The following is a 27,177-nucleotide window of genomic DNA, read 5'->3' as shown; positions in this document are numbered from 1 at the left end:
AAAAAAAAAGTCCTTATTAAGGCAGTTAATCCCAGGAACACTTAAAAATGTAGTACTACTACATTAATTAAAACCATAACATTGATACATAATGTTATGCAATATATAATGTCTGAAACAAAAAGAAATATCTAAATTGGACACAATGGAGAAAGTTCTAAAAGGTGTTCGGAGCTCTATTTAAAGTGATTTTGAAACCTTTCCTTAAAGATGCTGTGAAACTTAACACTTTCCCACAAGACATTTTGACTGAGAGGAACCACCTTTTTCATATTAGAATGTTTTCATTTATCTTTTTTTCCCCTATTTTTATACAGTCTTTTGATTAGACATGTAATGTAGCCTCCATTCCCAAGGAGCTGTGGAGCTGCTTACTCAGTGTCTGAGTGCTGTGCTGTCTCTCCTTCCCTGCCTTACTGGGTTAATGTCAGGTGTAAAGTTTCTCTTCCCCAAAGCACCACATTATGACAACATCACACAGGACATGTGGTTTCCATCACTCAAATGAACACAGTGCAGGTTTTCTGTTTGTTTGTTTGTTTGTTGTTCAGTTAGATGAAACACAGAAATCAGCAGTGGCCGCGTGCTTTATTTTAGAGATATATCTTTTTTCTAGACAAACTATATGGGATGCACAGGAATTACAGAGAGGATCTGGGCTGGCATTGTCCCAGGGCTGCTCCTCTTGTTCACAGACATATCACACTAACCTAAGGCCACTTGCTGTTGGCTTACCTGGTCATTGTAGCTCTCCCACCATTCCCCATACTCCCTTTTGGGGTGAAACACTCTATTTCCGACTTGTGCGGGGCCAGTCTCCTGCCTTTGTACCTAATAAATCACGACAACAACAGGAGCAAACAGAAAGAAGTGATTGTGTGCTCAGCTTTCTCTGACCGCTGCTGTGCAAAGGGCCATGCACATGACAGTTACTGTGGCAGCAGTGGGGTACAGTGCAAAGCAGCTGTGGGAGCAGTGGAATAGCGGCATAAAACCGCAGGACTATGCTCAAGCAAACAGTGCTATGCAGGAGAGGTGCTCACCATTTATTCATATATATACATGTAGGATGAGCTAAAAAAAAATTCTATAGAATAAGTAACACAGTAACCTTTAATGATTTTGGGAGTAAGACCAAAATGTGAAGGCCAAACAGTTTAAGGCAAACAACACTATAATTAAGGAGCAGTGAGAAACAAGCTGGTGGCCATCTTCTGAATCCTTCATCTCTTTCTCTGATACTCCACATCTGTAACACTTAACTTGTTCCTCAGCTTGCCAAAGCAAGCACCAACATTGTTGGCCACTTGGGTAAAATTTGGTTGGGCTCACTGTTCATGTCTTGAAAGGGCCCTTTTTTTTTCCATTTGCAATACAAATGACTTGCAGGGATGTAGACATGAAGTCAAGTGAAAGCAATTCCAATATTAGAGCCCAGTGCAGTACTGTGAATGTCTTAAATACCATACCTGGAACATGGATCAAAAATTACTTGGATAAACAGATTATTACTTGAGGATTTAACTAATCCCCTGACAGGATACTTGGGTAAGACCTGGTCAGCTCTGAACACTTATATGGGATGTGAGCTTTGAAGAGATCTTATGCTGGCTCTCTTCCCAGTGATGACTTATGCCCTAATTGTACAAATTCCTGTGCTGTGTGTTGAAATATCAATTCAAAAGCCTGAATAAAATTTTCACAAAATGCAGCAGATCTCTTCTCAAATGCTTGCTTGTGATATTTCATTCCTGTGTACTCTAAGCTGCATCACGGGTATTTAACAAAATTCTGTAGGAGAAATATGTTTATTTTAACACTGTATGACAGACTAAATGGATTGTTTATTGCTTGTCCTTTAACCTGAACTAGATAGAAAAATATACCTCGAAGACAACAACCCTGTAAAAGAGAAATAATTTGAGTGAACACAAAGTGAGCGAGGTGTAACTTTGGATGCAGTTATAGTAGGTCCTCAGAGGTAGTGCAGATTGCATAAATAACTGAGGAGGAAGCTTAGTGAACCTGAGAGTGAACCAGAGACAGTAAAATGAGATGTGCTCAGTGCAGAGGAGTCTTTTCATTTACAAATTATAGTCTTACTGAAAGAAGGAACAACTGGAGCTTTGCAGACTGGCTACCAAAGGTTTTAAGTCAATCCACGGGGCGTTATGTGCCATGTTCCCAAACAGGCATGAAACTCACACAGGACAAATATATTAAGTAGAAGTCGATTCCTAGGGCAGAGGAGAAAGCAGAGGGACTTACAGAGTAGATAAATTTTCTGAAAACTACAAAGGAAATCAATTTGGATCGTACAAATTTAATTGGGGTAGCAAGAGAGAAGGAGAAAGAATGCGTGGAATTCTTGAAAGAAAGAAAATGAGATAAAGTTGGTATGAAGGTGTTAGATGTCAAAGAATGTAGAGTTTAGAGAGAAGGCAGTTACTTTTAGACCTGATAACCAGAAGAGAAACTTTTTACCCATGAAGACAGAAGGAGAAAAAGACTAAGAGAAGGAATTTGGGTATTCTAAATGCTCACAATAAGTTGAAATCCAAAAAGCAGCCATCAGAAGAAAAGAAAGAGGTAAAGTTGCCCTGGCAACTTTGTCCTGAAGAACTCTTGGTTGGGATGCGTGTGACACAGATAAAGAAAATGCCCCACTCCCTAGTCATTACTATACATTTCACTACCCTGCAAGTCAGCAGAATGGACCTCAGAGGGATTGCTATGAGCCTTCCAACTTTTGCCATCAGAGAAAGCATGCTGCCCCTAGACTGCCCTAGTAGTAACTACTCCATGTAACTACTCCAAAGTAACTACTCCATGGCCATTCAATGAGTGCTAAAAATCCCTGTAGTTATGACAGTAGTGACCAAACTTTAATAAACCCTCCTACTGTGGAACATAGATCTAATCTGTGCAGGGTTCTTAGTTTAACTAGACTGGAAAGGCAAAGGGTTCAGCATAAAAAAGGTTTTCAGGATTCAGAATATGTAAAGGTTATGATTTACCACAGAATGTCTTATATTTCAAAACAGTCAAGATATGTTTACCTCTCTTTGCTCTTAAGGTGATAGCTATAAATTATTTGAGAAGAAAATATTAAAAACAAGCTAACAACGACAACAATAACAAACCAACCCTTAAACATTTATTTTCAGTTATCATAAAAAATGTTAAGATAAAAATAATTTTGCATTTCACCTAACAAATAGAGGAGACATAAAACAAACAGATTTATTTCCTTAGAGTCAGGTCCGTGACTGTGAATTCTTTGGAAATCAGAGAAAACTATGCATCAGGTTACAGTGTGACTATAGAGAATATGTAACATAAGAGCCAGTGTAACTAAATTCTGTTGAAAGCTTTGAAAAGTTCTGAGTTTTTTTTTTTTTCAGGATTTGTTTTGTATTCATTTACTATTTTTGCATCTGTGGGTAAGGAGTTGTAGGCTGATTCATTCCAGGGCTGGGAAAAACCATGTCTGTATTGGGCTCTCCCTGTACTAACAGAAAACACCAACACGACTGCTTAGCTTTCAGGGATTAGTACATCTTTTTCTTCCTGCCTTCAGATTCTATGAAGGCACTTTGTATAGACCAAAATTAACAGATTCTATCAAGGAATAAGGACAGAATCACTCTTAACGTCACCAATAATAATCTTTTACAATACTTTAGACATCAGTTCTAGAGCTCTTCATTTGCAAATCCCTGCTTTTCATTTCCACTCCGCTGATGGCTCCTCTACAAAGAAGGGCTGATACTCTTCAGATCTGGAACTTTTTAAGCTATATGTCTTTACTGTAGAGTGTGGTGCTGGGATCCTAGTGGTTCTGAAGTGACATTAGGCTGAAAACTTGATGTGGTCATGTGGCATCCACACCTGATCTCCTCTCATACCTTTGAAAGGGTCTTGGATCCATTTCATAAGGCGGTACATAACCTATCTAGAGGATGTTGGTGGACCAGACCTGAAAGAAGTTCCACATCTTAAATTTCTGTGTAGTTTGGTCAAAGACTTAACCAAATCATTGAAAAAGTAGTTTAGTCTATGTAGAATGTGAGTGGTAGTAAAATATCTACATTACACTAATTGAGAATTTTTTTTTTTATCTCTCTCTCTCTTTGTTTTTTTGTTTTCCAGTAAAAACTAAGATGTTTAAATAAAATATATCTTTGGATGTCTTTGATTTTTGAATGCAAAGCCAAGGAAATTGTAGTTTGTTGTGTAAGAGGTGGAGATGTGTCACCAGTTCAGTACTCAGTACTTGCAACCTCAAACTGATATGCAGAAATTTAATTATTTATCATGTACCAGATGTTACTTGGTACTGGTCAGATCTGACAGAAGTAGCTTTGATGAACAGGCTTTTCCTACTGCAAGGTAGGAGTAGTATATTCACAAAACTGTGCCTTGGTACCTTGCAGGAGCAGTGCAAAAGACATTTCCATGAGAACACATAACAGGACAGAGAATATTGAGAAAAACCTGACTGTAGGACGAGGGCTAATCCTGGGGACGTAAATTCAGCATTGTACTGACTAATTTCTAAGAGCCTTCTGAGTTAATGAGATTCCAGATTTTGGTTTGAGATAGTGAATGCAGTATTAAATATCTGAGATTATTTCTGAATCATGCATTTCCCTGTGAGTTAACAGTAATCAAAGCAGGAAACATCTATTAATTCAGTTTCAAAGTTCTAATTTTCTCCATTTTGAAATAAAAATAAATAAATCTCTGAAAAGAGAATTTAATGGAGGAGAGGAGAGGAAAGAAGAGGAAAGGAGAAGAGGGGGGATTCAGAAAGCTTTATAGTACATTGATGAAATATCATCTGATTGCTCTCCTTTGCTTTTACTCAGTGTGCTTGTCTTGGAACTTGTCTTTTCAATGTTCTTGTGTTTGGAACTTGTACACTTGTAACACTCAAACTGCTGAGTGTTTCAAAACTGACTACTATTCCAGACCCAGTTCTGTCAGATTTTATGTGCAAGTAGAATTTTTCACCTGCACAATTACTTGGTCTTGATATTAAGAAATGATGAATATCTTGCATTTCATAGGAGCAGAGTTGGGGCTGACCTTTAGACTAAATAAGGCAGTATGTGTATTAAGATTTCTGTGTGAATAGATAAAGAATGGACTATGAGGAATATTTAGCATTGTTACTGCAGAGATGTTTTTTCAACTGCAAATACATTGTGTTTTGAAAATCAGTAAGTTATACAAGGCTGGTCATTCTATTCTGATATAGCATTCCATTGCCCTGAATACTTTTAAAGAGGTCTTAGCTAGTTATGGACATTTTTCCAAATATATAATCATTAAATTATATATCATTCAGTATGGAAATTTAAAATTGTTTCTTTTTTTAAAAAACAGCATAAAAACCTTGTTTGCTTTTAGCAAAATTCCATCAAGCAAATCCTGGTAAAGACAAATGCATAATTAATTTATGCAGTCTATTTTTTTTATTTTTATTTTTCTTCTCTTTGAGGTTTTTTTAAACAACTCATTCTAATTAAACAATCCCATGTAACTGCAACTGGTGGGTTTAAATTGCGTTTTTCATGGTATGACATACAAAGCATTATACTGTATGAAAGGAAGAAGAATTAGACCCATTAGACCCACAATACCGCCAGTATGTTTATGTACCTTCTTCCAAAAAGGGACATAATGTTGGGCAAAGACTGCAGTAAGATTTTTGTACATTAGTATCTTAGTTACACAAGATGTGGTTCTGCCCAGCTTATTCACTATTTTGAATTTCTGTACTTTCTTCTGCAGGTTTATGTAACTACAGATGCCATGGGGAGGTCTCACTACTTTATTCATTACTTCATTCATTATGTTTGAAAGGGAAGTTACAATTCATTTGATCTGAAGCATTATTAATGTTAGAAACTTCTTTAGGTTTGTCTTGACTTGGCTTTGATTTCAACATGACAGTTTTCAAATTTGTTGACTTATAATAAAGAGGTTTCTCTTTTCTGATGCTATCCGGTGTATTTCATATGTCATCTGTAGTGATTTTCCTAATGCTTTGCACCTTTACTGGATATTAATTAGGTTTTGAACTGATCCTTCTCTGATACCTCATTATTGAATTTGGACTCTAAAATGTTTTAATTTCTTGGCAATGTATAATTGTGCTCTAAGTCCTATACTGGCAGCATTTTGGATAATCACTGTATCATATATTGCTATGACCAAAACCTACAGCAAAGTAAAAGCATTGTTGATTTTATATGTTTTAGCAGACCCCAGCTACAATTCATACAGATATTTACATACGAGTAGACCTGCTCACGTCTTGCCTAGACCTTGGAAGGAGACTAGATATCCTAGTCATCTTGTCATAGAATAGTTTGGGTTGGAATGGACCTCAAGGATCATCAAACTCTAACTCCCTCCCTCCCCCACCGCAGGCAGGGCTGCCAACCTCCACATTTAATACTAGACTTGTCATATTAAATATAATGCCAGTTCATATCAAAGTATGCTTTGGAAAGAAGCAGAAGTTGATTTGGTAGAAAAATCTCTGCTCTGACCAGATTGTAGTCTGCAACAGGTTTTACATCCTGTTGTGTATAGACAGCAGAACACACGTGTATAAGTATACAAAATGGACATAAGAACATTTGAATGGCTTGTCTGGACACTATGATGGGCAAAAGAAATACTGATACAGTGTGTGGTGTCATTTATTTTTCACAAGAATTTCAGGAGACAGCTTGGAAGATGAAAAGGTAAAAAAGAATAGACACTACTGTTAAAAAATAAGTAAAATCTAACACCAAACTGCTTGGCCCATCATAATTATTCCTTCCTCCACTTTTTTTTTTTTTTTTTTTTTCCTTCTTTTTATTTTTTTGTATTACAGTAACAAGGTTGCATTTTTCCATCTAAAGCATATTTGAGCAAGAGTAGTCAGGGAACTGTTTACAGTGTAGATTTGTTTGAACAGTTATAAGATTTGATTCAAAATGATGGAGACGCTGTCTTACTTATATAAATAAATCAAAAAATTAAGCTTGAATACAGGAGCTCAGTCAATGCAGCCAAACAATTTATATCAATCAATCAGTATTTTAATTAAATTTGAGGGGAAAAATTCAAAACAGCAACACTAACACTACACACATTAAAATTCATTGTGATCAGGGCAGTCAAGAATATAAATTCATTGTACAGAGGGAATGTTTTAGCAACAATTCATCAAGTTCTTTCATACCTAATAACTTTCACTGAGTTACATTGAATATTCTTCAGTCATTTCACAAGATTTGAAGTTTAATTAATCACAGCATCAAGCTTGTCTGAAAAAACACCAGGAGCAGATTATCTAGAGAAAAATGAAGGGCTTAAACAATTCAGCAATCTCACAATCTACATTTTGTATCATATTAGGTTAAAATAGCTCAGAATGTTTCCCTTGGGAACTGGTTAGTTAATAAATGTGAACTAATCAGTCAAAAGGATAATGACTTCCTCTGAAGAATCTAAGACCTTTTCCTGCATGCATCAAAATTCTTTTTTAGCAAGGCCATGGAGCAAACAACTTATATCTTGTATCACTTTGGTCATGTTTCTGAATGAGAAAAATTCTCTTTAAGCCAGATATTCAGCTCTAATGGCATTACAGCATGTAAGAGATTTACTCCTTCACTTTTTTTTCCCCCCAACATTTTATAGTACAGTCATCCAAACAGTTCTGTGCAATTTGTATTTCACAGTCCCTTTGAAACAACATCTGTAGAAGTTAATTGTTAACAACAGGGGAATTTTTTTTGGCACATGATAATCTCTCAGTGATTTATTTTGCCTTATGGTAATCTTTGCTTCCTTCTTTGTGCAGGACTTTTACTTTCCACTTTATACTGGGATTTATGGTGTTGAAATGAGCAATGGCTAAAGTCTGGTCACTGTTAATGTTCAGAGATGGTGCACACCATATCTATAAAGTAACTTCTTAAGCATGAGTTCTAAATCACACAGTCTAACAATCTCCTATTTAGATGCACCCTCCCCACCCACCCCCTCCCCCAAGAGCTAATATAAATAATTAAGTATTCAAGAGATTACTTGCCTGTTCTATAAACTTCAAGATTTTAAATATCATTGCCTCTCTCCACTTTATATATATATATATATGTATATATTATATAATATATATAATACATATAATATATTATATATATTATATATACACATATATATGTATATTATATATATATATTATATATATATATATGTTCGTTTGTTTCAGTGAGATAGAATGAGAACTGCAAAAATCTTTTACTGTAAACTTAGTATAAAAATGTTTAACAGGTTTAACAAAAGCAAGTGTAGAGTCTTGCATCTAGGTAGAAATAATTGCATGCACCAGTACAGGCTGGGGGAAGACCTGCTGGAGAGGAGCTCTGCTGAGAGGGACCTGGGCGTCCTGGTGGACGACAGGTTGGCCATGAGCCAGCAGTGTGCCCTTGTAGCCAAAAAGGCCAATGGCATACTGGGGTGCATTAAAAAGAGCGTAGCCAGCAGGTCGAGGGAGGTGATCCTCCCCCTCTACTCTGCCCTGGTGAGGCCTCATCTGGAATACTGTGTCCAGTTCTGGGCTCCCCAGTACAAAAAAGACAGGGATCTCTTGGAAAGAGTCCAGCGGAGGGCCACAAAGATGGTGAAGGGCCTGGAGCATCTCCCCTATGAGGAGAGACTTAGGGAACTGGGTCTGTTTAGCCTTGAGAAAAGAAGGCTGAGAGGGGACTTGATCCAGGTTTATAAATACCTGAAGTGTGGGAGCCATAGTGGCGAGGCTGGTCTCTTTTCAGTAGTGCGTGGGGACAGGACTAGGGGCAATGGGCTGAAACTTCAGCATAGGAAGTTCCGCACGAATGTGCGCAAGAACTTCTTTACGGTGAGGGTGACGGAGCACTGGAACAGGCTGCCCAGGGGGGTGGTGGAGTCTCCTTCTCTGGAGATATTCAAGACACGCCTGGACGCCTACCTGTGCAACGTGTTGTAGGGAGCCTGCTTTGGCAGGGGGGTTGGACTCAATGATCTCTAGAGGTCCCTTCCAACCCCTACAATTCTGTGATTCTGTGATCCTGCGATGTGATGGATGTTACATTTATAAGACAAAAGAGACACGGGCTGGTCATTTTCTGACACAGATAATCATTGTTCTTTCCACCAGGATGGAAAATAAACTTTATGCCCTTTCTGATCAGTTGTTTTATACAAGCCAGAATGACTACACTGGGCTTCAAGAGGAAAGCAATCCATCCTGGCTCAACTGACAGACTGCTAATACAGCTTGTTTTTAGCAGTGGTATACCTGTCATGAATTTAACATCATGAGGTTATCACCTCTGCTGCACTCTAAAGTTGCAGAGTTAACCAGTGCAACCACTTGCACTGCTTACATCAAGAACTATCCAGCAATTTGGCTGTGAATATTGTTGAGCATGAGACCACAAACCCCACCCTGCTGAAGGATGGTAAGCAAAAAGTTTCTCATATGAGTCTGGAGGAAAACTGTGGCATTCTTTCTGTCATTATTCAAAATGTGTAAAAGAAATGGCTTGTGCTGCATATAAATGAAGACAAAATTGGGGCTTGCACTGTAAGAAATGTGTCTGTGTAGAATACGCAGTGGCAGGAACTCGCAATCAGTATCTTTCTCAATGACAGAATATTTAAATGCCAGCCAGCTCCAGCTTCCAGCAAACTCCCCACATCTTTCTTCTAAACCACTGACTCAGGCTGGTAGGCCTCCTGGTACAACCCTGCCTTCCTTACAACACTATTTGCTCTGTGTCAAATAACCACTTTGTTTCATTTCTTAAATTGCTTATCTCCTTGAAGAATAATCTTTAATATTTATGCTGGAATTCCTCATTCTGTTACACATATGCATACTATGAAAGCATTTGATGTCCATGACTTCAGGCTGTCCATTTATGGTTGGACCATGTGATCTTAGTGGTCTTTTCCAACCTTGGCAGCCATAAGAGGTAAAAAAAAGAGAGAAGAGGTAAGGAGGAAAAAGACAGTCACTCCTCGCAGAAAACAAAGTGCACAGCATGATGGCAAACACTTGTTTCCAGAATGCTTCATTATGGCACAGTTTGGGACATTCTGATGTAAATACCAATTATAACAACTGGTGGTCCGAGGCTGAACCCAGTCCAGTGGAAAAGTCTGCCTTGTTCATCGCTCTTCCCCATGGGAGACAGGCAACTCATAGGTACAACTGTCAACTGGCAATTAAAAAAATCCAGCAGCTGCTTAGTTTCTTTCTTTGGCCTCTCAGTCTCGCTGCAAACAAATAAATGGGGATGCACACAAATTACAGCTCTAATTCAGGTTGTATATCAGCAAAAGGTTCTGCATCAGAGGGCGGTGGGCATGAAACAGACTCACCAAGGCAATGGGCACAGCCCCAAGATGCTGGAGTTCAATGATCATCTGGACAATGCTCCCAGACATATGGTCTGATTTTCGAGTGTGGATCCAGGAGTTGGACTTGATGATCTTTATGGGTCCCTTCTAACTTGGAATATTTTGTGATTCTATGATAATCTGCAAGCAGATAGCTGTACCTCAGGTTTAAAGTGGTGTTTTCTCTTATTCCAGAGTTTCTCACCTCACTGTTTGAACGGCTCTGCTCCCTACATTCAGGTCATGGCTTGATCTACAGAAGAACATCATGTTTCTACTAGCTTTCATGTCTGTTGCAGGATAGAACAGTTCAGATTTTAATGCTCAAGTGACAGAGAAGTCCCTTAAAGTGGGTTGGAAACCCACAAGAAGCAGAAGCCAAGGTCAGGGAACACTGTCATTCATAACCAGCAGAGGGAGAACTGGAGACCAGGAGCATGGGCTACCTGCACTATGAAGACTTTGGGACAAGCTGAAGAATAGGGCAAAGAACACTGGTAAGATTTGAAAGACTACCATGCAGGCAAGTGAGAGACATAGTGTTTGGGGGTTTTAATCAATAATAAAAGGCAAACTTGCCTTTTTGGAGGTTGAGAGAGATGTATTTGTTTAAAGGGACATTATAAGATTGGAAAATGAAGTGTCCCTGGCTTGAACCATTTAAAGACTTGTTCCAAAAGAGATAAACACCTACAATGGTTAAATTATTGTGTGCCATTTAGGAGTAAGGTATTGGAAATGTAAAAGAAGCACTGGAATATCTTTTCTATCCCAGCCCAAATTAGTAAAACTGAGACCTTTTAGTGGGCAGCCCTGGCTAGAAATAGCACAGTAGCTACTCTCATAGCAGAAATGCACCATCTTTATCTTACAGAGTAGTTAAAGAGGAGGACAGACAAAGTCTGTATTTCAGACTTTTCCAAAAGACTTCTGCTTCATATGTGATAACAGACCCTGTGACCTTAAGGTAAAACAGAGTTTTGCTCAAATTATTTATGGCCTTCCTAGTCCCTGTGAAATTACCAGGTAAAACAGCTAGAAGGAGAATGTGCAGATGCCTCTCTACAGAGGTCACATGGCTTTCACAGAATCAGACAATCATCGAATGGCTTTCGCTGGAAGGGAACTCAAAGGTCACCCACTTTCAACTTCATGTCATGGGCTAATTGCCATCCACCAGCTCTGGCGGCATCCGACCTGGCCTTGAGCACTTCCAGGGATGGGGCATTCAAAACCTATCTGAACTTTTCCAGTACCTTCCCGCCCCCTCTGTGAAAATCTTTCCCCTGCCAATGAATTTAAATATTATCTCTAAATTTTAAAACTCTACCCCTTGTGCAGTCATTACGTACCCTTTCACTACAGCTATGTGGTTTTCAGTGTGCTTCTTTGTTGTGCCACTTCTAATGATGTCCAATTTGAAACAATGCCTTACTTTGAAACAGTGGTAGGATATATTTTATAGGCTAGGGCTGATTCACAATAGCCTACATGAAATGTTTTTTATTTCACTGGATAATTAATAGCTTTACTTTGCCCCTTAATATATTTTGGTGAAGATACATTCCAACTCTGAGCCACAGCTTGTCTGAGCTTTTTATTTTATTTTATTTTATTTGTAATTGAAGGGCACCCCATGCAAAAAGTCATTTAGGACTATAACAGATGTATTGCTTTATTTAGGCAAAAACAGTGTTGTTATCTGTCAACTTGCAGCTGATGTGAAAGCTCTGAATGGAGCCTTGGCATTATCTGTCTGACAATGATTTGATGCAGTGCTACACTGTTATAAATTAGTGTCAAGAAGCAAAATGCTAATGATAGGGGCTCCTCTCTGCACTGTTGATTTAAATAGCATGTTCCTTTAAAACTCAACAGTGACTCATTCTCTCTTAAATAAAACCCCACTGTGCTATTTAAATAATAACATGCATATTTCCTTTGATTCTGAGTACTTCAGTGTTTACTTGAAAAAGCTATCCAAACAGGACTGTGAACAGTGTACTGAATAATACCATGAAACATATTACTTTGTGCCAACATTTTTTTTTAATATTCTGCTTTTTAATGTCCTATTTTGACATGCTCTAAAGTAAGCAGCAATGAAGGCTTAAGGTGGTTTTCTGTGGTTTCTTTTTTTGTTTTTTTTCCTTGTAGATGGCATCAGATACAGGTAAAGTCCTGAGCAGCATTTTAAATTCATTCAGTACATTCCAGGACTCTGTTTCGTTTATTTCATGTAACTAAAGAGACATTGATTAGAGAATTTCTCATAATTGATGGAATCAATTTGATGTTGGATTCCCAAATCCTCCAGGCACATACTGGCTAAGTGCTGTTAAGTTCATTGGCACCATCACAGTTTAACTAGCTTAAGCATTTTATTGCAGTTTTAAGTGTTGATGAGTAATGCTGGTGGCAATAAAGCTTTTCTCCAAGTGTCAGATAAATTGCTCTACTTTTTTACATCTAGGTAAACATGCCAATACATCAGCTCTGTGCTGCTTTCTTCATTCTTACACAAATGCATCTGATGCTCTCAATGAAATTTTCAGTGCTACTGAAAAAGAAGTTACAATCAACAGCTTATTGTGTTTTACTAATATATCTATACTGCAGGCGTATTCTACACATTGAGATGTAAAGAAATGGAAACAGTCCTCACAAAGAAGAAAATATATTTTGTTTTTAAGACACTCAATACTCTACAGAATACAAAAAAATTTCAGTTTCGTAAAACTGAGCCATAACACATGACAAATAAACCCTTCCCAAGCCCAAGATCCTCCTATTATCTGTAATTTCTTCCTGCCAGGAAAAAAATGTTGTGAGATGGCACATGAGTTCTGAAACAAAAATGAGGATAGATAAGAATGATCTCAAAGAGGAAGAATATCATCTTGTTGAGGACACTATGAAGAATACCTCTTTTACCAGCCCAGAAGTGGTTTCGGGGCTCCTAGCTTCAACATCTCAGGTCACACAAGCATACAGAGTCTGTACAGAGGTACATTTCAGGTAACCATCACATAAGCTGATACAGGATCTATCATTTTGAAACAGCATCCTACCTTTCATCTGGAAATGAACTGAAAGATAATGCTGTTTATAGATAGTAAGTATAAGATATCTTGTAAAAACCCATCATTTTCTGTGTCAATTAAAAATCACTGAAAGAGAATCATGAGTAATAATCTGGCAGAACTAAATAATCATTTTGACAAAAGCTGTCCTCTGGGTAATAATACTAAAATTCTCCCTTGAATCAAAATGGTGGGTCACAGAGAAAGTGAACTACAAATTGCCCTTGTTCCATGCAAACTTCACTGTGAACAATGACGTGTCAAGAAGTACTCATGTTATCAACCATAAAACCCATGTGTTTCAGCAAGGAGGAAAATACAGCTATCTGTCACTTCTGGGTGAGGCGCATAGAGCTGAGTAATAATAAGATTTCTTTTCTCCAATATCTCTGCATTCATATAGGCAGAATTTCATGTTTATGCTAACAATTAAATAACCCCAAATCACCCTCATCACCCCTATATAAAAAGTGTAAGATCAAAAGAAACACTGAGTTGGATGCATCCCTGCACAGTCTATGAGTCTGGACTGTATTTCCACTTTAGAGTTCTCTTTTCCCCCTGGTGTTCACTGACTGCAATTTTTATATAATGAACATACAAGCTGTCATCATGATCACTGAATTCAGGTGTTTTTGTGGGAAGAAACAAAGAAATAGCTGATAAGAGGGTATCTGGTTGATGGCAGGAAGAGTAAGTAGCAAAAGTGGGGCCAGTGAGCAATTGACTTTGATGGAGTTAGGAAGATGAATATAGAAAAAGATATCAAGATAGGTAAAGAAGAAAAGATAGGTAAGGACAAAGAGAAAGAAGTCAGGGAGAGATAACAGAAGAAAGGAAAATCAAGTAATAGAAGAGAAAAGGCATAACAGAAGAGTCACATGAGACAAATCATCAGATGCCTGAGGGGCCACTCATGATGCCACTTGTGTTGGCTACTCCACCTTGATTGTGTAGCATTAGCAGCCACTCTGTTGTCTTCCTGCTGTGGCTAGAGAAAAAATACAGCGACTGTGCAATTCATTCAAGTAAAAGAGCTTGCAAATGAGTGCATTAAGGACAAGGCAATTAGTAATATTTCTTGTTCTTTTTTTCTCCCTCCTAAGATCTTGGTTCCCTTCCTGCAAGAAGTGTACAGTTGACACAGTCAATGCTTCCATCTCTGTGATTGTTTGTCCATTGCTCTGTGTCCTGCTTTTGCACAACATTTTGACTAAATCAGACCTGTAGCCGTTATAGATGTGGGAAAGTGGACTTTTCCTCTCCCAGTGGAGAGGCAAAGGGAATTCATATATATCCCTCTGTTCTTTCATTATTAGCATTATTACTTAACCCTCAGAAAAACATAATAACTTCCCCACACTCACACATTAGCAGACTTTACCTAAGTGTTTCACCAGATGATCCCCTTCTTTTCCACAGGTTCACGAGGCTGCTTGAGCGGCTTGCAGCCGAAGATGACTTTCCATCCCCTACATGCATGCGGACCACAGTCGATGTGGTGAATGCACTGCGTACGTTCCTTTCAGGCTTAGCAAGGATGATGTAGACCTTGGGCACAAACATACAACCAAGGGCCACCGTGGCACTCAGACTCACTGAGAAACACATGGTGATTATCTTGTAGTTGCTTCCAAAATATATTGGCACAAAAGCCAGCCATATGATGCAGGTGGTATACATTGTAAAGGCAATATACTTTGCTTCATTGAAATTAGCTGGGACATTTCTTGTCTTAAATGCATAAAAGGTGCAACTCAAAATTAATAATCCATTGTATCCAAGGGGGGTTACAACACCCAAGTTGGTGGTGTTACAAATCAAGTAGACCTCTCGGATGCTTGGGTAATCATGCATTATATCAGGTGGCTCCATTATAAAGAGGGCAACAATTATGCCTAATTGTATACATATCAAGATAAATGCAATAACAAGTTGGGCACAGGCACTCATGAATCTGGGTTTCTTTGTACAAATTTTCTTCTTGCTGCCAGCCAGGATTCTTGCAATGCGGTTGGTTTTAGTTACTAGAGCAGAATAACTCATAGCTGGGGAGAGACCAATGCCAATTCGTTGAAGATAGCAGTAAATCTGTTGAGGTTTTGCGATGAGACAGAAAGTGCACAAGTAACCCAAGCAGATGCCAGCTAGAATGATGTAGCAAAGTTCTCGGCTGGAAGATTTGACCACTGGAGTATCACGGTACATTATGAATATAGCTGTAACAAACAAGGTTGCCAGAAGACCCAGGCACGCAAAAACAACCGCTGCGATTGGTTCAGGATCACCCCATCTGAGATACTGGACTGGGATGAGGTCACAACCTACAGGGAACAACAACAAAAAAAAGTAAATTGAAGTATGTAGGAGTTAAATTCTTTAATGATAATGTTATAGATTGTCCTGATTTTTCTCCTGTTTTCTCTTTCAAGAAGTTGCTGTTATCATCAGTGTAAGCTAGTATTACGTTGATATAATGGCATACTAAATATTTTTCAGTGACTGCTTAATTCAGTAATACACTTTATCTGTTTGGAATCTAACAATCTAACACTATGACTGAAAACGTGTCTAAACAAATTTCATTATCAAGCTGCATTGCTTTGATGTGAAATGCTCAAAATCTTTCTGTATAGCACATGCCCTTTAAGGAGCAGATATCAATGATATAGTAACATACACTAATTATATTGGTACTTATTTAATGATTATGGAGATATTCTAGCCATCAAGAAAAAGAGTACTTCTTTCTCATACAGAATACATTTTTTTCCAGAAAGATTTTTCTGGGATTAGAGATGCAGATATACGTAGTTTGGGATGCCCCACAGCGCTGATTTCCTTATCTGTCATTCATGCTTTTAAGACGTTTGAGGAATTAATCCCTCATATAGTTCACCAAATCAAACTGATAACAATAAATTAGAATCAAAGCTGAATTAAAAATGTTCAGCCCCTTCTAAGGATATTTGTTTTTTTCAGTTTCTGTATAGGTTAACAAGTCATTCTTTGTACCCGTCTATCAATGATTTATGGGCTGGTTAGGCCCAGTTCCGTGATTAGTGAGGCAGTGGGACCCAGGGACCCACACCCCCAGGAAGGGATAAGGGGAAAAAAAGGAAAGAGAGATGGGCCTGACCAGCAGAAACAATTTGAGGAGAAACAAACTAACTTACTAAATAAGATGTCGAAATGCAAGATAACACACCATAATACAAAATAATACAATATAATTAGAGTTGAAGCTAATAAATCAAATAAATGAGAGTGTCTGAAAACCAAAGGCTTTTCATTCCACAGTGTTCTTGACTAGCTAGTTACCTTGACTAACCTTTATTACAAATTAAAATTGACCTCAAAATTTAGGACTGTTGGATAGAAAAATGTGAGCCTGTTTCGGGGTAGAGGGTAAACAAATTTTACTCCTTTGGGATGGAGTGCTGAGCATTCACATCTGTATTTTTAGTAGTGATGCAGATAATTCTATATTCCTGCAGAAAAATTAGCAGAATTAGGGTAACCAAATCTTTGACATAACTGCAGGCAGAAGACACCTATCTGTATCACTTCAGTGTAACAGAATTTTGCCCTTGATAAGTAAACAAAGATTAATTGGCCATTTGTATTTTAACTGCTTTGGTGTGATAAGCTTTCTGTTGCAATAATAAAATTATTGCCTTCTCTTAATGTAATAAAGACATTTAGATTTTCATGAAACACTCTTTTGAGCATTCATTCTTTTGGTTTTAAAAGGTTTTCTTATTCAGACTGAGGGAGACAAGGTATTTCATTCTAACTTCATCAAGATTAATGTAGCATGCAAATGACATCATTAAAATCATTCTATACAACTAAGAGAAGAAGGGTGAACAGCAGAAAGCACTCTCTGGGGTAAGTAGATATCCCTCCTCTTGGAGTTCTTTCCAAAGAAGTTTTTTGGGCTTGTTTAGCTTAGAAAAGAGAAGGATCTGAGAGGACCTCATTGCATCATTCCAATACTTGAGGGAGCTTACAATCAGGAGGGGTTACCGACTTTTTATACAGTCTGGTAGCAATAGTACTAGGGGGAATGGCTTTAAACTAAAAAAGGAGAGATTAAGATTCGGTGTTAGGAATAAATTGTTTACTCAGAGTGTGGTGAGGCCCTGGCACTGTTTCCCAGAGAAGCTGTGGATGCTCCATCTCTGAGGTGCTCAAGTCCAGGTTGGATGGCAGGGGGGTTGGATCTGGGGAAGTTGGAACTGGGTAATCTTTAAGGTCCCCTCCAAACTATGTAATTCTATGATTCTATGATTTTATCAGATATAATGAATATTTCAGAGAATCCATTTGTTACCAGCCTCTGATTCTTATGCATCTTGGACTGGAATTTTCTAATGTACTTGTCTGACAGCCAGCCTTTATCTGCAGACAATGATGCAGAGGCTGACCTGTGCACAGTTTCTAACACTACAACAGAGGTAAATCATAGCCAAACATTTCTTGCTGGTTTAAAACTATTTCACGCCTTTCTTGCTTTATTACCCTTTTACATTCTCTTAATAAAATACCTGAGAAAAGAGTTGAAACTTGTGCCATTTTTATTCTCCATCACCGAGTATACTTTGCAAGGAGAATGCTAAGATGTGCAATTATTTATTCTTCAATTAAGATTTGAAGACTGGAGATTCTTCATAAAGCAAATGATTGGTGAGGTTTTCATTTAACAGCTTTGCAGCTAATGGTTTCTGACAATGACACTTTGCAGAAAGAGATGATCAAATGAAGTAAAAAAAATATGGGAGAATGGTGTAGTCACTGTACAGTCAGTTTGATGGCCATTATTATACCAAGGCAAATGCTGAAAATGATAATAAAAGAACTCATTCCCATCCCATAAATAACTGTGTGCTCAGTGGTGATTTGGACAAGATCACATCCCACAGCTCACCTCTACTCTTGATCAATATCTCCAAGCACCTGGAAAGTCTTCTTTCCATGCTGGCTCAGAAACTCCAACTAGAACAGAGCCAGCAGGCCCAGTCCTGTATTCCCTGCAGTGGGCTGAGGCAATCTTTGGCTGGTGGAAAAGCTTTTAGGAGCAAATCCAATTTGGAGCAGTATAGAGTCATTGTACTCTGTGCTCGAAAATTCACTGCTTCTGGGACCAGAGCATCAGTAAAATTGACATAAAACAATATCTATGTTTCTCTGGCCAGAGACACAGACTGTGAGAGCTAAGTACTAGATATACATGTAAATAGCAAGACAAATAGATATAAAATATCAGAGTTCCGTTCAACATGCTCGGGAAGACATTTGTGCAAGGAGCATTAAAAAAGAAAAAAAAAATCACCAACAAATTACAGATGAGAATATCTGAGGATTTCCTGGGATGGAAAGAAATAACAATCTGATATTCTGGAAGAATATCTGCCTCTCTAAGGATGGGCTAAATGGTGCTATAAATGAGATGAGAGCTCTTGAAGGTTTGACCCTTGCCGTCGTCTATGAGTAGCATCTGTTCTCACTGTTGAGCTAAACTTGCCACTTCTGATATTTCATATTGCTTTAAAATTAGTTCATCTGGTTAAGAGTTCACAGATATGAAGCATTCTGTTATCATTCCTATTTTCAGGGGATTTAATCATGACACTGTCTTAATTTGTTATTATAGCCTTGATGCCTAAGAGAGCTTACTGTACCTTCACCATCCATAAAAATGACAATTTCTTTCATGGCAGGCAATATGAAACACATAATTAAACTAGTTCCAAAGGTAAACATGACAGATTAAGGCTTGTAAATAGGATGCAGTCTGAAAAGTGAAGGGAATTCAGGGAAATCCCATAAGTCAACATCATGAGCAAAAGTTAATTAACACTCCATACGGAGAGTAAAACTGACAGAAAGTTACTTCTGTTTTTTGTAAATTCTAAATATTTTTGTGGCATTAGACACCCCTTAACAAAAGATGTACTTTTCTTCTATTTATTTATTTATTTATCTAATTTTTGTCATAGATAGCAGGAGTTCAATTGCCAAGCCTAAACAACCATCATGTGTCTTAAAATAGTTCATTAAAGTTACTGTACGACCAAATGGAGAATGGTTCCTAAATTAAACAAATATGCAGACTAATCAGAACAACTCATGAACTGTAGGAGTTCAGTCAGTTTATATGCTAACTCTAATGTTTTGACTTGAGTTTCACAAAAAAGAATACTAGCTCCATGTTTTAAATGTAGTGTTTTTAATGCAGAAATCCTGGTCATAATATTGTCACCTGGGCAATTAATTCACTCTTATCTGCTTTTCCCAAAAGGCAGATGTGAGAATGACTTATGGAAATGGCTACCTTTGGCATAAAAAGGAAAGGAAAAGGAAAAACACTTTTCCTGTGAAATTAGGGTGAAAATCAGAATTCATCTTAGTTGATGTGCATCTATAATGATGGAAACAACCTGACAAAAATTGTGACCTTCTTTTGACATCTGTCTGAATTACAGCCTTGGGAATTATGATCAAAAGTAGGTTCTTAATAATATTTCAGCAGCAAAATCAATGTCAGCATAGGCTATTCTGCCTCATGTTCACAACTGTCTGGCAGTTACCGAAATTATGAATGATTTCAACTTTATTATGAATTGTGGTAGAAGAAAGGCATTTGATGGCAACAAGCAGTTACTGTTAGATAATATTTCAAGCACAGATATGAATAACGTTTTTTTTTTTTTGTTGTTGTTGTTGTTTTTGTTTTTGTTTTTTATTTCACTAAGGATCCAGATGAATGAGATATTCAATTTTCAGAGCCCTACATCACAGCAAGGATGGGTAGCAAACAGGAAGAACCAGCATCATCCCTATGCTGAGTCCCAACTGGGCAGCACCAGACATGCTCAGGGCTCCTGGCACCACTTGTTTCCTGCTGATCTTGTTGGCAGTGTGAGCAATGTCCTCAGGATGAGGGAGGCATTCATTTTCATTTCTCAGTGAGAAATCCTGATCAAGCAGAGCACGTTGAAGGTGAAGCCTTTTTCCTCCAGCTACAGAAGCCATTACAATCACATGCTCTCATCTTGCTTCAACCACCCTGACAAGCTATGGAAAAGTATCATGTTGAGCTGTGAGTGACTCAGGAGGCTCCTGGAATGCACCTAGGACAACTTCCTGAGCCAGGCAATAGATGGCCCCACCAAGGGAGATGCAGTGCTGGATCAGTTGCTGACCAGTGCCAGTGAACTGACTGATGACATCAGCACTGGAGCCTGCCTATGCTGAAGTGACCATGCAGTGGTGGAATTTACACCCCTGAGGGATACTGGACAGACAAATTGTAAAATCAGGGTGTTAAATCTTAGGAAAGCCAAATTCCAGTTTTTCAGGGAGTTAGTCAACAACACCCCCCTGGGAAATCATTCTCAAAGGCAAGAGAGCAGAGCAGGGATGGCAGATCTCAAAGGAAGCTTTTCTTGGAGCACAAGAGCTCTCTATCCTCAGGTATAGGAAGTCAGGAAAGGAAAACAAGAAACTCCTATGGTTCTATGATTCCATGAATCCATATAAGTACAAGCTTGGGCTCAGGAAAGCGCAGGCTGCTAAAAGGACAAAGCGTCAGTAAGGTCAGATCATGATTAAGTGTTTTGACACGTAGAGGTGGAGTGCACTTTTTTAGTTCTTGCCATTCAGGTGTTGTTTGGATACTCCAGTTCCTACCTACCATTTTCAAACATGAAGACAAGACCATAAAGCTGCTATACTGGATAGACTGTATACTGAACTTTGTTAGATGAATGAATTTTTGTATCTATAGCAGAAATGTATATTTCTGATGTTTAACCTTATCCATGAATGACAAAGAAAACTTTTCAGTAATGGCTACTATGTTCATCTGAATCTAATCAAGAAAATCAAATAGCCAGCATAGTTGGAGTACACAGAGAGTGAGGAAAATGTCAAAACCACCTGAAGATAATCCGAATGTCACTTAATTAATATCATCTGCTTTCTTTGATGTCCCTGAGGTTACTAGAGAAAACCGTTCCTGTTGATGGTTTCTACTGTCCCCAAATCACAGAAAAAAAGGAATGATTGTCTCTTTCCCTTCAAAAATTCCCTCAGAAAAACCCTAGAGATAACAAGACCAAGATATTCCTACAGCCACTCACAAACTTGTTCAGTTTTCCCAAGGCATCCCTTCCAAATGCAGGTGATCATGTTCTCAAAGTCAGTGGGTTCCTGGAGAACCAAAAAGCCATTCTCATAAGTCTACTGAAAAAACTGATTGCATCAATATTTGGACCAAAGAAAATAAGAAAGTTTCTTCCTCCCACTCATCTTTCCCTTTGGACTTACTAAGCCTTACTGTACTTGAGATCTCACAGCTCTTTTTCTTTTATGAGAATAATGTTTTCCTACACACATTTGCATCCCTTCTGTCTGCTTTCCTCCTGCATCTGAACTTTGGTATTCCACAGGTGTCTGAAAAACAAGTCTGAACTTCTTTTTCAAGCAGCATCCCAACCATTATATCCATTATAATATATATATAACCATTATATATATATTATATATCGAAGTCTGTGACCCAAATTGATGCCTGTCACTGAGTATAAGAAAACTGAAGTAATGTTTTGTTGTATGAGCCAAGAAAGGATTCAAAAACTGTTTTTATCTAAGTTCAGATCTCTGGCAGACAGTGAGGTTCAGCTTTGCATTGAAGCCTTTTCTGTCACGTGGCTGGTAAATTTACTGACCGTGCAAGGAAGACTTATTCCAATGAGCTTTCTGTGTGTGGCCTTGAGGAGATGACATTAGCTAAGATATGACTTTATCTTTCAGCAAAGAGACACAGACTGCTGCAGTATCACATGTAGGGACATTTCAAGCAGATTGGTGTGTGCTTTGAAAAGTTAATGGGAAGTTTCCTTGCCAGAAATCAAAATACACTTCCCTCTCCTTATATTTACTTGACATTTATTACTAAACTTATGCTGTAAACAAAGTTAGATTGAAAGATAATTTTACAAGCTGCAAAAGTTGGGTCTATAAATATGGTCATAAAAATATACAGCTTGATATATCATATAGATAAGTTGGAAATAGACTTTTTTTATACAAGGATAAATAAGACCAGATCCAACCATCATGTGAATAATTAAGTTAAGATGGGAACTGTAGGGCCATGCAGCTATGATGGTAGGGGTCCTGTTACCATGAATATATGCTGTTTCAGCAAGGAATAAAGTGTATTCTACTCTATTCCCGCATTACAAGAATGCTATTCCTGATATGAGAAGGGTTTTCTGACTGGTTGCTGTGTGTTCAGGAAGGCACTGGACTGGGGGACTGGAACCGAAGAAGAGTTTACAAATGTAATTTACTACTGTTTCAGTTTTATCAGTTAAAAGTTTTCTTGGGATTGTCATTTCTGTGACAATTTCTGATAAATCCTCTGTCAATTTCATAGCTAAATGATTTTTTAATTATTATTTGCAGTAATTAGTATCCTTAGCTCATCTATTACCACAGTATAACATCCCTTACCAGGGAATGATTTTGATTAACTTTATTTATAGAAATCTATGTAAAGGCCAAACACTATCTATCCGACACTCTTCCAATTACACAAATTCACCCAACAAATTATTTTTCATTGTCTTCCTTCTCTTTAATCTCATTCATTTCTTACTTCATCCACAGAAATTATGTGTGAACTGAGTCCATGAGCTCTTCAAGAAAAAGCCTGTCTCTTCTCCCCTTATGCAAAGTCTGCCATAATGAGAACCTGATCCCTGAACAGTATTTGAAGTGCCTGTGTGCTCTCAGCATCTGAACACTCAAATCCTGCCTATTAGTCATAAAGAAGAGAGGCTGTGGGATACAAGTGTTGGAGCAATTTTGCCTCAGAAGGAGGCAAATTGGCATTCTGCAAGAGTATGGAGATCTACACCATGGCCAGGAGAACACGAAACCTACGTTTTAGCAAACCATCTGGTGAACAAGGGACTGCTACAAAGATAAATCTGTTTGGAATACTGATGCTTTCAGCAGCAATAATTGCCACAACTAGTTCAAATTAAAAAGGAAGTTTCCCACAGCTCTTCTGTAACTGCTTGGGAGGTAAATAAAGCTGTATAAAGTTTGACCTTCTTTAGTAATTTCTCTAATAATGATTCATTTTTTGATGTGTTTGAGAAAGGGCATGAGCTACATAACCTGTTTTGAATTCAATGCTGGGACTAGATTTTTTATTTCTAGATCTTGCAGTTCATGTCTTTAGAGAGCAGCTGAATTAAACCAAGGACTTCTGGATCAACTTGAGGAAAGATCACAAATACCAGTTTGAGTTCAGATTTCAGTTATATCCCTAGGTTTGATCTGACTAAAACAAAGAGTCCTCATACTCACTTGTATCTGCCATTTGCTTCTTCAGCTTAGCCGATGAACATATTAATTGACAACGTAAGCACACTCATAACTTGTTTACCTGTAAGCTCATCGTTGGGCCAGGAGCCAAGTTGGCAGGCTTTGCACGTGTATTCATCAAAGACGTACTCATTCTCCTTACAAGGAGTGCATGTCCAACAGCAACTCACTTCTCCTTTACGAATCACCTGAGTCAAAAATTGATATTTGATTTAGCAATATAAATGTACATTTGTGATGCCCCAATTGCTATTTTTATTTTTTCCTTTATTTTTTTTTTCTAAGATGGTTTTTGTTTTGTTTTGTTTTGCTAAAGAGAACTCCTTTTCATGATGTTTTTCATCCAAAAAGTGACCCAAATTCCCCATTCCCACACCACGTATATTCCAGAAGAAGCCAGCAACCCAGTAGAAATATAGGTGGAGGTACAGAAACACAAAAAGAGTTTTTTCTTGTCTGAAGAAAATAAGCAAGATTAAAAGTATCATAGATGTCAACGTGCAAACAGAAGCCAGTGCATGATACCCAAGACACAAAATTTACTCCATTGTGTTCCATACTGGTAATTGTGTGGTGTTATGACAGAGAATCACAGTATGGCAGATGTTGGAATAGACCTCTGGGTCCATGTGGCTCAACCCCAGCTCCAGCAGGGACACCCAGAGCAGGGTGCCCAGAACCATGTCCAGATAGCTTTTGGAGATCTCCTAGAGGGATACTCTGTGACTTCTCTGGGCATCCTGTGCCAGTGCTCCATCACCCGCACAGCACAGCAGTGCTTCCTGGTGCTCACAGAGAACCTTCTGCATTACAGTTTGTGCCCACTACCTCTTGACGTGGCACTGGGCACAAACTGAAAAGAGGTTGAGTGTTTATTATCCAAAGATTTTTTTCAATGCTTATTTTTCATCCAATTGTAAGTAATTTGTTAAAATTGACTTTTTTCCAAATATCAAATTGAACATCCTTTCCGGAACCATTTAGATTACTGCATTTCTAATTAATGCCTAGAAATGAGAATGTTATATTAGTCCATTTTAACATCTGACCTGATTTCTCATGTTATAATTTGCTGCCAAATGTCATTACATACTCATGATTGAGATGTAGATTTTTCAAGACCCTTACTTATCATTTCTGGCATTGAAAACATCTGTGCTGTTTGTATGTTTCTGTTTGCTTGCTTGCTTTTGTTTTATAGGTTTTTTGTTTTATATGTTTTTTGTTTCTGTTTTTGTTTTTTAATAAAGCTTCCTGATCTCTTTGTTATTTCTGAACAATTTCAAAACAAATACTTTTAATTATATCACGAGGAGTAAGTTGACTTGTTAAAATTTGTTATTTTTATGAAATGAATTTAGAAGAGGGCTTCAAAACCAGATGTTTTTACTGAAATTTCAATAAATGAAATGTAACAGTGTAATAAAAAGAATACCTTGCTCATATTGCTCTTTATAAAGCTGTAGCGAATAAAAAGTGCAATTTGTATCTTTTTCATCATCAATAGGGCTATTTGAAAATTGGATTTTACCCACTATTTCAGATGGATCCACAAAACACTGCTGAGTAACAGAATCTCATTACATAGAAAGTTTCAAATTCCTTTGTGATAACTCATTCCAACATAATCCTGTAGGAAAACCACCAAGAAGTTAGGCAGGATTCAGCTTTCCCCACCATCTGTGATTGCAGTGAAGATAAAGGACTGTACAGTAAACTTTGAGATTCACAGTTGGTAGCCTAATGTAGAGCATAAGGAACTTCTCAAACAATCGGCTTGAAGTATGTGTGTGTGTGATAAACTGGCTTGACAGCGAAGAACTGACAGTTGGAAGAGATGGTTTTACATGTCTTTTCCAATCTTAACGATCCTGTGATAATCATCTTGGGAGAATCCTTGAAAGCATAGGCAGAAATTGGAAGGAGACTTACTGAAGGTTACTGAAGGTTACTGAAGATGCTTCCTGTCCCCTGAGTTGTGGACACAGGTTACAAAGGATCTCAGAGTAACCCAGTTCTGAATTAGTATGTGTTTGTCTGTCTCTTTCCTCTTGAATATATGTCCTTGTAGCCGTACCAAGCTAACATACTGTAACTATGATTAGTTACTGGGGGTGCAAATCATTCACCCTTCCTTCATGTGTCTGCAGAAAGTTTGTTTCCATCTGAACCAAATGTCCTGGCTGAACAGTGAAAATAAATGTGCTTCAGAATCAAGATTACTCTCAAATGTTTTATAATCCTAACTGAGGATAAACAACTCCAGATTTGAAATAATCTATGTATTTCCACTGCCTATGAAGTTTGGAAACCTGATTTAACTGTGTGTACCTGCTACACTGAAGACAAGTGTATTTGATCTGATGGAACCTGATGATGCTGCAAAAGACCAGCCAGTGAATAAATCAACATAACTGTCCTAAAACTGTGCAAGACTTGGACAGAACTGTTTCACTCTTGGTATTGCAGAACATGGTCAGCCTCCCATCAGCCTCTGCCACTTCCCAGATTTGCAAGTGTGCCACATTAACACAGGAGAAAAGTTGTTTCTTTTTCAGTTCACGCCATTCCATCATCCATGACAATCCTCTCAATGCACAAACTTTTAAGGAAATGACTGCAAGGCAAGTTAGGGACCTGTTGATTTTTTAGTCGCTTTGTTTCATGGAATGCTTCAGAACAACACACTACAGTTAATATATGATTGATAGAATCATTTATCTTTCTTCCTAACACCACCAACAGCAGAGAGGTAGGAAAACAAACAAACAAACAAACAAAAACCTAAGAAAGAAATAAAATGATAAAATAGGTATCAAAAAAAAAAAAAAAAAGTTACTTACTTCTCTTGCTGTTCTAAGCAGCAGTAGTTACCGATGTTCAGTGAAGATACCATAGATGTGAGATGTGAGTAATAATGTCCCAGTTTAGGTGTCTATGTCTAGCCCTGAATTAGTGGCAATTATTATTTATGAATTACCTGCAGTTGTACTGACAAGTCCCAGGCAAGGATTTACACACCGCTGAATCAGATGCTATTAACATATGCAGCAAACAAACAAACAAACAAAAAACAACAAAACCCACACACAAAAACAAACAAAAAACCCAATTCCAAACAATATATGCCCTAAAGCATTTGGATTATAAGTATAAAAAAGGCAACAGTTCACAGATGTAGAAGTACAAGAGAATAATAGCTTATGAAAATTGTGAGATGACTATGATACAG

The 27,177-nt window shown here is 37.9% G+C and overlaps 1 protein-coding gene across 8 annotated transcripts in view; it reads right to left on the bottom strand.

Moving 5' to 3' along the window:
* The window catches only part of GRM5 (glutamate metabotropic receptor 5), a 225,956-nt gene that overhangs the window by 9,867 nt on the left and 188,912 nt on the right, over positions 1 to 27,177 (bottom strand). For 7 of the 8 annotated variants that reach the window (XM_072326845.1, XM_072326841.1, XM_072326846.1 and 4 more), the window contains 3 exons: positions 24,007 to 24,133; positions 14,923 to 15,862; positions 736 to 831 (listed from right to left, as the gene is read on the bottom strand). In XM_072326845.1, coding sequence (XP_072182946.1) covers positions 736 to 831; positions 14,923 to 15,862; positions 24,007 to 24,133 — 1,163 coding nt within the window. The remainder of the gene's footprint in view (positions 1 to 735; positions 832 to 14,922; positions 15,863 to 24,006; positions 24,134 to 27,177) is intronic. The other variant, XM_072326847.1, reaches the window with a different exon arrangement.

Source organism: Excalfactoria chinensis, chromosome 1, assembly GCF_039878825.1.
Source record: "Excalfactoria chinensis isolate bCotChi1 chromosome 1, bCotChi1.hap2, whole genome shotgun sequence".
Classification (NCBI taxonomy): Eukaryota; Metazoa; Chordata; class Aves; order Galliformes; family Phasianidae; genus Excalfactoria; species Excalfactoria chinensis.
Note: the sequence above shows the minus strand (reverse complement) of the source record. Positions and strands in the feature narration are given on the sequence as shown.